Here is a 12632-nt window from a genome sequence, read left to right on the forward strand (position 1 = left end):
CATCAATTCCAATTACCTTTGCCCTTACATTTGACATATTACTCCATAGACCACAACTAACAAGATTGAAATGAGGAGTCCTGCTGGGACTTTTCCCCCTTACGCACAGATTTAGCTTGGGGTTATGCAGCAGTGCTGTGCTTGAGTACCCACTGCATACAACTACCAGCTAGAGCACAAAGGTACCACTTTAGGTCTCTGAGGTTGGGTACCACACATAGCTGGCATTCCAAGCACTTAACCGAAAAGAAGGAAACACAAGAATACGCTTGAAATCCCCTATGTGAAATATGTAACAGCCTCTTGCGTAGGTCGTAACACAAGTGCAGAATGCAATTCACCCATTCACGTTCAATAAAGCAATAACCCATTATGGTAATTTTACCATGTTTAAAGAGTGGTGTTAGGCACACAGTGGTGTTACGAGTGGTGTTAGGCATAAGCATATAAAAAATAATAATCAATCACAATAATAAATGATTTGGTCAAATAATAGCCTTAAGTAGACTGCTTATGGTTGGCAAGCAAAATGTACTTTAATTCAAAAGTTTTAAATATTTTCAAAAGAAGTCTGTTGAAGGGATAGTTCGCTCAAAAATTTTGTCATCATTTACTCACCCTCAAGTTGTTCCAAACCTGTATAAATGTCTTTGTTCTGCTGTAAACAAACATTCTTCCAAATATCTTCCTTTGCGTTCAGCAGTTTTTTTAATTTTAATTTTTGAGTGAACTATCCCTTTAAGCTCACCAAGTCTGCATTTATTTAATCAAAAATGACAATGTAAACAAAGTAATATTATTATTAAATATTATTACAATTTAAAATAACTGTTTCTATGTTAATGTTTTAAAATGTAATTTATCAATGTAATGGCAAAGCTGAATTTTCAGAAATAATTTTTCCAGTCTTCACTGTCACATGATTCTTCAGAAATCATTCTAATATGCTTTTGATTGCTTTAAATAAATAAATAAAAAGATAAATGATTATAAAATTATCAATTTATTTACTGAGTGCCTTTGTAATTTTTAACAGGGCTTTAAGTACTTTGATTCACATTGTGCCTGACAACACTCTGCTTAATATTTTTTGTGAAACTTTTGTTTAGGATTCTTTGATAAAGGAAATTCAAAAGAATAGCATTTATTTGAAATAGAAGTCTTAACTGTCACTTTTGATCAATTTAATGCATCCTAGCTGAATAAAAGTATTGATTTATCAAAAAAAAAAAAAATTATATATATATTATATATATATACACACTATTACAATGGCTTTGAACATGTCTCATCCATTCAGATTTTTAGAGCCTTAAATCTGTTTTTTAATAAGAATCAAAACTTTCTTGCCTCTGGGTACTTTGGATATGACATCATGACTTGTTATGTGTGCTCAATGGACATTTCCAAATAATTTCTAAATATGTTATGATGACATTTCCTAATCATTATGACAGATTATTCTGCCCTGAACCCTGTACAACTACTACTGCTCTAAACTACCTATGCTGTTAATGTATCATGCAAGCAAATGATCTATACCATTTAAAAATAATTTGTCAACATTAATGCATTATGTTTCATTAACTAACAATGAACAGTTTTACAGCTTTTATTATAATATAGTAATATAATTTATAAATATACTACTATTCATTGTTAATGTTAATTTATAATACATTAGATGTGCAGTACACTAATATAACATTCCAAACACAGCCAGAGTCAGTTGGTCTCAGGAAAGCATTCGTTTAGTTGATAAACAACAATGGCATGTGCTGTTTGTTAAGACATGATGGAGTATTAAAATTGCATAATCGGTCTATATTTCTGTTGTCAGTGCTTAGCTAGGAATCAATGTTGAAACACATGAGAGTATAAAGTGTTATTTGTGCCAATTGTTTTTAAATTCTTTTACACTGACAATCTGGTCACATGACTGAGTTATGTTATTGAGACAGTGAAAAGAAAAATAAAACAGCCTTGATGGGAAAGATAATGAACTATGCTTTACCAAGTACATTTAAAACTAGATGTATGGCATTAGTGCGAACTGTTACTTCTAATCAAAGCTCGTGTTTCACAGAAATGGACTTATCAGTGTATTTGTTAACCTGAACTCTAAAGTAATTACTTTTAAGCAGCTCAGTGAAAAGAACTATGCTCAAAATTCCTAAGTTGTGAAATCCACAACCCTCAAAGAGGACGTGCAGCTTTCCAACGAACCTGAAAAGCCCATGATGATTCAGAGCAGTGGGGGCGTGTGCATGTGTACAGGTAAAGGTACGGCATGCCCTGCGGATTCTGGAGGTGGAGACAGACAGGAAGAGGGAGGGACTTGGGAATCACAGTAAACAGATCAGCACAGGAAACACGGGATCCATCAGCCAGTCAGATACTGAGTCAAAGAGCAAAAAGTAGGGAGGGGAATAAAAAAGAGAGAAGACTAATAAAAGACTGACACCATATACTTCAATCACAGAGACAAACATACCATCTACTGTAGGGCCACCATGGCTCTAACATACTCTTCTGTTCCCATCTATGTGCAGTTTTCAAGGGACAAGTACATCATGGATGGACCACCAGAGAAGCTTCGGAGAGAACTAGAGGAAGAACTGAAACTAAGCAGTGAGGAACCACGGAGCCATGCCTGGTATCATGGAGCTATCCCTAGACAGGTACAGCTTTCCTGGGCATAAGAAGAGGGAGAGGGGTGGGTAATCATTATGGGATAATGTTTGTATTACAGAGGCTCTCTGTGGTGAGTAGCTGTTTCTGTGATTCAATAGATATGTGTGTACAGTTACAATGTCTCTGAAATATTGTTCAGAAGTTGAATCTGGCAGACAGCAGTGACCTTTCTGCTGTCAAAGTATAGCTGAAGTCACACTGAAGTCATGCCTGTATCTGGCACTCAAACATTCACTTTCTTTGTATAAAAAGATAATGAAATAAAGACATGTGGTCATGTTTGCTCCAGCTAGAGCCGAGAGTAAGACTTGATTAAGGGAAGAAATAGACTGAGGATATGACTTGCATTAGATGTTCTTAATGCTAACTTGTTAAATTTACAAAAAAAATGTGATGTAACATCTAATGTCATGGTTCTTGGATATAAACCATGATTACTATATGCATGTACCATGGTGTTTACATGATACTTCAAAGAATACTTTAGTATTAGCATAATTAATGTCCAAAACATGGTGTTATCAAATTACAGTATTCAAAAGTCTGCTAAAGTACTTTTTTTTTTTTTTTTTTTTTTTATACTTTTAATTACTGTACTTAGTATAATGCTCTTGCTAAGGTCAAAAATAATGAAACGTAGATACATAGTTACCTAATAGGCATGTTTTGCAAAATAATAGCCTATAAATACAGTGTCTAACCTTCTAAAATTTTTCTTTTACCTTTGAGTGCAATTTTACTTGCTTGGCTTAAGCTTTCTAGCTATGTGAAATTGCATATTGATGATTAGATGGTGGAAGTAAGAAAAATCCTTTTAATATTTATGGCATATATACAAATATACGCTTCTAACTTGTCTATAAAATTTGAAATGTTTTGACAAATCTGTTTGAGACTGCAGAGAGTCTATTGGCATCAGTAGTAGCTGGTTGATCAATACTTGTTTTGAACTGGTTTACAGGTGCCAAACACAGCACAGAACAGGAAAAGCCACATTCACACCCAGACTTGCACAAGGAAACAAAAGATTTCATTGAAACAAAACACAAAATCTAGGGGTCTGGACTGTATGCTAGCTAGAGCATAGTCAGCTCCACAAGACCTTAGATAAGCTTGACAAAAAGCAAAACTAACAATACCTCTAATGAAAGTACATTCCACAGTGCTTAACCACTATATTTTGGATAGTTCATTAACACTAAGCTATATTCAAAAACAGCCATCAACAGTTTCTCATCACGGCAGACCTCACAGTGCTGACAGCTACAGATCTGCTCTTATGAAAACCATGTACCCTGGCTCCTCTTTCCCATGCTCCTTTGCAGGATATGCCCCTGAAACTATCAACTCATCCATCAACAATTTTGTAGCAGAGCAGAGTGGTTAATATAGTGATGAATCATGACTGCTATTTGACCTGAGGTTTATTTATTTAACGGCATCATATGATTAGAACTACCAGCGTACAGAGTCAGGCTACTGCTGCTTACACCACAAATACACCAGTCACAATGGAACATACTTCATCATGGCTCAACAAACCTTATAAATGACCTTAGAATATAGTTCATCAGATTCACAATTATATATATTAAAAATGGATATCTATCGGAAAAAGAGGCCACTTAAAGAGCCACTTTAAAAATATATATAGAATTGGATTAGATAGTCTAAATATTCATAAATATAACTATAGGTATCACAACGGATGAAAAAGTGCCCTTAAAATATAATGCATATTTGTGATGATTGATTGTTAATTCAGTCTCTACACTTGTAATACATCACCTATCACTGTTAACAGGAATCAGCAGTGAGTCTATAGACACTTATTCATTGTTCTTTTGAGCGGGCTTTGGATCATTGCACACCCAAGCATTTCCCTTTTCACAAAGCCCCTGACAGCATGTGGGCTGAAGTACAGGTTGTGCTTGCCCATGTGTCTTTCAGCGGGACGAGTCTGACCTGCTCGGCTGAAGTTAAACAAACAAACTACAGACAACTGGAAACAAAGGACACACATTTAATGATTCTGCGTGTATTACTTTATGACCAGTGGTGTGAAATGACATGTGGTAAATTCCCGGCAGTGTTTTGTCACCGTGGGGGGAAAAAAAAATGATGGATGATAAAAGATGAAGACTTAATTATAGATGACAATGTAGGCAGCAACCTGTGAAACTACCACAATCAAATTAGTTTATTCTGCATATTTGGACAAACACAATGCACAGCCATTACTATCTGAGCATTTCTGCACAGTGAACTATAAACTTTTTGTAGCTGCTGTTTTATACCATAAGACAGGCCTGAGAAAAGCTGTTTAGCAAAACCATCATGAAAACAGTCATAAACATTCAGCGATTCTAATCAGACTTAATGACTCTTTTCCTGGTGCCGCTGCTGATCCATTGCTCCAAACACACATGCTAACCTTGATTTATTAGTGTTTGATCTCCTCATGAACACATAGTGGGAAGTAATATAAAACAATGACATAAAACCAATCTAATCTTATATAAACTAATAAACTAAAGGCATAATGATATATTAAAATGAATAAGGATATATATACTGTATGTGTATATATATATATATATATTTACTAGTGTGTGCAGGACACTATAGTTCATTTATATAAGTGAGGAGAGCAAAATAAACTGTGACATGTTATACCCAAAAATTCTTCATACAGTGGACTACCAGTAAAATTGATAAAAATTTGGAAGCAAAAATTATTCAGACACTTTGACCTGACCATGTTTTGCTTAAGTGTTATCTGACATAGTTTTTTTCTGACACAGTTTAACTCTGAGATCTTTTCATATTTTATTACCATTTTTTTAGACTATAGTGAATAAACTGTATTAATGAATTAAATGTTCAAGGTGTCTGAATACATTTTGGTTATATATATATATATATATATATATATATATATTTTTTTTTTTAATCTCTAGAGTGATTTACTTACCAATTCATTAATATTCTAAATGGCTTCCAGAACCTAATGTTCAGTTTGGAGAGGTATTCCATCATTTTAAACTGCTTGAATGTACCGGTGATCCACAAAAGAAAGTAATATCTAGGTCATGTCATGTATCACTGTCATAAAATTAGTTTTGTAATGTTTACTGAGGATTTGTACATAATCTGATTAGACAGAATATCATAAGTACAAAGCAACTTAAGAATTTATGAGCAGAAAAGCATCACTACCTTAAAAATGTTTTTTCCAATGTTTGAACTTGTTCATCCTGCATGAGCACCACAACCTAATGTTTGGGCCAAGATCAAACATGCTTGAAACTAAGGAGGAAGAAAAATACAGTATATATGAAAGACAGAAAAAGCTACCACAAAAACAATGAAAATTGTGTGTGTTTGAATTTAAGGTGGCTGAAAACCTGGTCCAGCGTGATGGAGACTTTTTGATCCGAGACTCGCTGTCCAGCCCGGGAAACTATGTCCTCACCTGCCAGTGGAAGAACACTCCTCAACACTTCAAAATCAACAAACGAGTAGTAGCCATGAATGAGGCCTACTCACGCGTTCAGTACCTGTTTGAGAAGGAGGGATTTGACAGTGTCCCCGCTTTGGTGCGATACTATGTGGGCAACCGGGAGCCGGTATCTGAGGTTGTCGGAGCGATTATCTTTCAGCCAATCAACAGAGCTCTGCCTCTGAGATGCCTGGAGGAGAAATATGGAGTTGGATCTATACGTGTAGAGGCGGGATACTCCGAGAGAAAGAGCCTGACTTCCAAAAGGTTGAGTCTGAATATCATGAACGGACACACCCAGGATCACACCCTCAGCCGTGGGAACCTCCTCAGGTGAGAGAAAGACTATCCTATCCACTAATATTCATTGCCACACTTTACTGCCAAGAAGAAATACTCTGGGAGGCTTTTGAATCACAGACGTGAGGAAATAAGAGAGATTCATTATTTTACTCATCATAGGATTGACAATTTAACGGTTCGTATGATTTGGCCTTTTCAGAATCTGTATTTTTTTTCCATGAAATTTGTAATGCGTAATTTAGCTGTCCAAACAAAGAGGCCAATAATTCATTCTTTTCATATTTCCAACACTTGGCTAGACAATAAAACATACATATTTAGTGGTTCCATTAGTTAATGCTTTAAAGGGGTGGTTGATTATGATTTCACTTTTTTAACCTCAGTTAGTGTGTAATGTTGCTGTTAGAGCAAAAAAAAACATCTGCAAAGTTACGACATTCAAAGTTTAAAGCAAAGGGAGATATTTTCTTTTAAAGAATTCTCTGGACTACAACAAACGGCTGGTAGGGACTACAACAAGCTTCTTTACGGATTGGTGACATCCATAGGGGCGACATCACTAACCCTAAAATTGACATAAACCCTGCCCCCAAGAACACGCAACAAAGGGGGTGAAGCCATGTTATGGCAATACAGTATGTAACACAAATGCAATAGCATGTCATAAAAGCAAGATAACAACATGACAAGACATAGCCGTAATTAAACTAACGCTATACCTGTTCTATCTTCATGCAGTATATATTCTCTGGCTCTGTAGGCATCTTACAACAGTTCCCACACGAGCGATTTATAGATTATCATAACAGAATAGGCTAATCAATGACTTTAAGATAGTTAACTTCACATCAGCTACATAAATTCATCAACTAACCATTCAGAAATGTCCTGTTGCATTCTACATGTTGTCACTTCTTCTTGAGTCTCTCCATCATTGTCCGACTCCATTTTGAACATAAAAGGCTGAACAGTTTCTAACATTTTCAGTGAGTCTGCATGAGGTAACTGCTAACAGGAGCTCTTGAAACTCCGCCCTCTTCTTGAGAGCAGCAGCTCATTTGCATTTAAAGGGACACACACAAACGGAGCGTTTTTGCTCACCCTCAAAAAGTGACAAATTTAACATGCTAAATAAAAGATCTGTGTGGTATTTTGAGCTAAAACTTCACATACACACTCTGGGAACATCAGAGACTTATTTTACATCTTGGCATTATATGACCCCTTTAACTAAAATTAACTAACAGTGAACAATTCATTTGTTACAGTATATATTAATCTTTGTTAACGTTAGTTAATAAAAATACTGTTTATTTTTAGTTCATATCAGCTCAGGTTCATTAAATAATTAACAGATTAAGTTAATTAACAGATTAACAGTCTACTTTGAAGAATGACTAGCCATGAATTTATAAATTGCACTCGAATCTATACAATAAGATGTATATAATTTTGTCAGCAATTAGTGGGTCTTGTGGTGTGATTCGCAAACTCCATTTCTTAATGGCAATCTGTTGGAAATCCTTGACAGTTTTGCTCATAAGCACCACAACAGGAAGTAAAAAAAGGCATTTTTCAAGGCATTTGTATTATTTATGTGGAACTACGTATATGTTCATTTATTCATTCCTGCAATGTGACATCTCCACATTAATATAAAGAGATTTTTAGCATTAATAAGCATAAAATAAGTGAAAGTTTTACTTTTTTGTGCAGATTCAGCATATGGGCGTCCTAACTTTTGGAAACAATGTGTCAAAATAGCTTATAACCTAATCAATTTAAAAACTGTATTAAAATGATTATGCAGGTTGCATGACCTTACAATAAATGAGAGACTGCATTTGATTTGTACTTTTAAAAATTCATATCACACCGCAAAACTCAATTAAAAGTGGTGTCATCTTACTCTAAAAGATCGGTAGAGAAGATTTTAAATGACCTGTCTTTCTCCTTCACAGCCACAAAGATAAATGTGGGAGTCAACCAGCATGTCTGAACCACGTTCAGGAGAGGAGACGGCCACTGAAGACCCATCAGTCGGAGAGCTTCCTCCCTATCGGTGAGTGCCTGTCAGCTCTCATCCTCCTTGATACCCTGTCACGGTGATATGCACATCTGACAGCTCTGAAAACCAGTCATCTTTCTCACATTCACTTTGTGCCAAAGAGAAAGTGATTCTCAAAGTCAAGCTGACGTCCCCTCCTTTGAAATCCACTTTCTGTTACTAAACGTTAAATGTGTGAAATGAGACGTGGGATTGAAATGCAAAATAAAAAGAAGAATGAAAGTGGGGATGGAGATAATTTATGCCTGTGTCAGTGGAATAAATATGGTTACGCGCAAAATGCAGCTTTGCTGTCCATGTCAGAAACCAGAGTGCTGAATCTGCTTTGCCGTGCAGAATACTTCCACACAAAAAAAGTCCATCTACAACATACTCTCTATTTTAATGAAAAATATTTGAATAAAACGATGATATCATGCATATGCTTTCAGGCTGTAGGCCCCAGGCCCAGGTTCAGCATATGGAGCACCAGCCGTGCCCCAAATCCCCAGTTTTCCGAACAGGAAGTGAGCCAGCTCTGAGCCCCACAGTGCCACGCAGAATGGCTTTCGACACCCAGCCTGGTGAGGCCATTCGTGGATCTGACAGCCAGCTGTATCCCAAACCGCCCCCTAAACCCAGCAAGGTTCCCACTATAAGAGTATCCTGCACCCCGGGCCTGAAGACCCTCGCCCCACCTGTCCCCCCGGTAAAGCCCCACAAACAGCGACCTTCATCTCAGCAACAGCAGCAGTCGGAAGTAAGCTACTGTGAACTGAGTCCATGCAGCCCTGCTGATTGGGAAAAGATGAATAGCTTACATGCTAACAGCTATGTGGAGAGGCTAAAGACTGAGGAGGAGTTAAGGAGAAGTGATAGCAGCATTAAACTAGATCGTAGCTCCTACCATAACGCCATTGAGGCCCTAGAGCACGACAGTGAGGAAGACATCGAGGAGGATGTGGATAAAGAAGAGGATGGCAAGAAAGGTTTCCAAAGACCTGTGTTTGAAACTGAATCAGCATTCAAACCTGGTGACATCAACTTCCGGCTTCTACCAGTGGAGAACAAACCATTGGAGATGACAGTGCTGAAGAAAGCCAAAGAGCTGCTTGTCAGTCAGGATCCAAAGACCATCGCCAAACACATCCTGCAAGCAGACTGTCAGGTAATATTAATTATGAGTCTTTGAAGTCAACATAAAATCAGAATTGTTAAATGAATAGTTATTCTTTTCAATGTGTTAACATTATTTAAAGGGATAGTTCACCCAAAAATGAAAATTATCCCATGATTTACTCACCCTCAAGCCATCATAGGTGTGTATGACTGTCTTCATTCAGATGAACACAATCAGAGTAATATTAAAAAATATCCAAGCTTTATAATGGTAGTGAATGGCACTCAAGATTTTGAAGCCCAAAAAAGTGCATTCATCAATCATAAAAATAATCCATACAGCTCCAGGTGATTAATAAAGGCCTTCTGAAGCTAAGCGTGGCGTAGGATGTAGGAGTAGTGTAAGCTTAGGTGAGCGTAGACGCCTCTTGCGGTTTAAACAAATAGGGCTGGGCAACAAATTCAAGCTCCTCTTCTCTTATATTGAAATCCTCTGACATTTCTCTTTAAAAATTCTTGTTTTAGACTTCTAATTCGTGACCGGTGTTTTGTTTTACTCTATCCTCTGCACTTCGGCGTTTGTCAATACATCATACGTTGGGTCAGAGGTCACTCTTCCGCCGGAACTACACTCGCGTGCGATCATCACCGGAAGCCAGTTATTGTAGTTAATAAAGTTTTAAATATGGATATTTTTCTTACAAAAATGCATCGCTTCGCTTCAGAAGGTCTTTATTAACCCCCTGGAGCCGTATGGATCTTTTATGATGGATGGATGCGCTTTTTTGGGGGGGCTTCAAAATTTTGAGCCCCATTCACTACCATTATAAAGCTTGGAAGAGCCCGGAAATTTTTTAATATAACTCCGATTGTGTTTGGCTGAAAGAAGATAGTCATATGCACCTAGGATGGCTTGAGGGTGAGTAAATCATGGGGCAATTTTTATTTTTGTGTGAACTATCCCTTTAATCCATTAGGTGTCCTGAACTAACAATGAACAACAATTGTTAACAGCATTTCTTAATCTAGGTTCATGTTGATTTATAAATCTACATTGCTCATTATTAGTTTATGGTTGTTAATAATACATTAAAGTAAACAAACAACTTGAAACGTTAAAAATGTGTAAGAATATGTACTGTAGAAAATAACATAACCAACATTAACAATCAACAAAAAGGTTTTAAATGTATAGATCATGATAACCAATGGATTAACCAGTGTTAATTGGCAACTGTTTTGTTTTTGGCAACTGTTACTGGTAATGTAACTTCAATGTCAATATTTAAAACAGTTATTTAAAGCCTTGATCAAATAAAATAATTATGAATATATATATATATATATATATATATATATATATATATACATATATACACTACCATTCAAAAGTTTTGGGTCAAGAATTTTTAATGTTTTTGACTTTTTTAAAGTCCCTTATGCTCATCAAGGCTGCAAAAAAATATAGTAAAAACAGTAATATTGTGAAATATTACAATTTAAAATGACTTTTCTATTTAACAGTTGATTTTTTTTTTGGAAAAGTTCAAATGAACAGCACTTACTAACCCCAAACATTTAAATGGTACTGTACACATTACAAAAGTTAATATTGATATTAAAAGCTCATATTAGCTAGTATAATATTAACTGCACAACAAATGACTAATCTTTCACAGATTGTACATTTGATAGCTTTCGATTTCAAAAAATGGGAGGTAGAGGAATAAAAAAAATGAAAATGAACACAACGACAAAAGAGAAAATCAAGAAAGATGAAAACAGAATCAGGGATAGTCATCCACACCCACTTACTGAATATAATCATGACCGACAGGTCTGTAATTACTGTCTCGTTATGTGAGTCAGCCTTTTCTTCAGGTTGAAGACTGGTTCTTCAAGCCAACCAGAGGACAAGACCACAGTTGTGCCACACGGCAAGGGCTAAATGTAGATTAATCCAATTAAAAAATGACCTAAAAAGCCTCTTATACATGTGACTGTCCACTTCTCCACATTTCTTTCTGCTTCTAAAAAGAGGCTCCAGATTGTTGTCTGTGCATTTGGGAATTAAATCTTAAACTGTCTGATTATGTCAGTCACAGGACCAGTATTTATGGATGAAAAACAAAGTCATCCACCCACAACCCAAATTTAGAAACCCTTCACAATCACAGATTAGCATCAGTGCAATATTTTCGATTCTAGATGGTACAAATGCTGTGTGTACATGTTACAGGTTGCCAGGATACTGAATGTTTCTGAGGTGCTGAAAGGTCAAATGGGCGTGACCTCTGGGCTGGAGCTGGTGACCCTTCCTCATGGGAGACAGCTGCGGCAGGACCTCATGGAAAGGTAAACAGATGCTGTCAACACATGATCTATAAAGCAGATTTCTGATGATTCATATGGGCAGACAACTCTTTCAGAGGAATAATAACTCTTCGAACATCTTAGTTTTTATTTACAGTAATAATGCCCAAAATCACAGGCATAAAGGCCACACATTTAACACGCATGGCTGGTTCTTCTTAAACAGGCATAACACCATGGCAATTGGAGTTGCTGTGGATATCCTAGGGTGTACAGGAAGTCTGGAGGAGAGAGCAGCCACCCTAAACCGGATCATTCTGGTCGCTCTAGAGCTGAAAGACTCCATGGGAGATCTTTATGCCTTTTCCTCAATAATGAAAGCACTGGACATGCCTCAGGTACCCAGCGGCTCCTTCTATCTGCCACTTTCTGTTGACTTGCACCTTTTTTTTCCTCTCTGTGTGCGGTCAAGTGTAGGAAACAAGCTTTAATCTGTGTGATCTTTCTTGTATGAACAGATTACAAGATTGGATCATACATGGACTAGCCTTCGGAGGAAATATACACAGACTGCCATTATTTATGAGAAATCTTTGAAACCATTCTACAAAGGACTCTATGAAGGAAGTGGTGAGTTTTTGACCGTAAAGCATG

General features: G+C 36.6%; 1 protein-coding gene across 5 annotated transcripts in view; it reads left to right on the forward strand.

Annotated features, from left to right (window-relative positions):
• bcar3 (BCAR3 adaptor protein, NSP family member) overlaps window positions 1–12632 on the forward strand; it is a 72391-nt gene that overhangs the window by 57434 nt on the left and 2325 nt on the right. For all 5 annotated transcript variants that reach the window (XM_051902528.1, XM_051902529.1, XM_051902530.1 and 2 more), the window contains 7 exons: window positions 2553–2681; window positions 6090–6529; window positions 8461–8561; window positions 8999–9714; window positions 11905–12020; window positions 12205–12376; window positions 12497–12608. In XM_051902528.1, coding sequence (XP_051758488.1) covers window positions 2553–2681; window positions 6090–6529; window positions 8461–8561; window positions 8999–9714; window positions 11905–12020; window positions 12205–12376; window positions 12497–12608 — 1786 coding nt within the window. The remainder of the gene's footprint in view (window positions 1–2552; window positions 2682–6089; window positions 6530–8460; window positions 8562–8998; window positions 9715–11904; window positions 12021–12204; window positions 12377–12496; window positions 12609–12632) is intronic.

This window comes from Ctenopharyngodon idella, chromosome 8 (genome assembly GCF_019924925.1).
Source record: "Ctenopharyngodon idella isolate HZGC_01 chromosome 8, HZGC01, whole genome shotgun sequence".
Classification (NCBI taxonomy): Eukaryota; Metazoa; Chordata; class Actinopteri; order Cypriniformes; family Xenocyprididae; genus Ctenopharyngodon; species Ctenopharyngodon idella.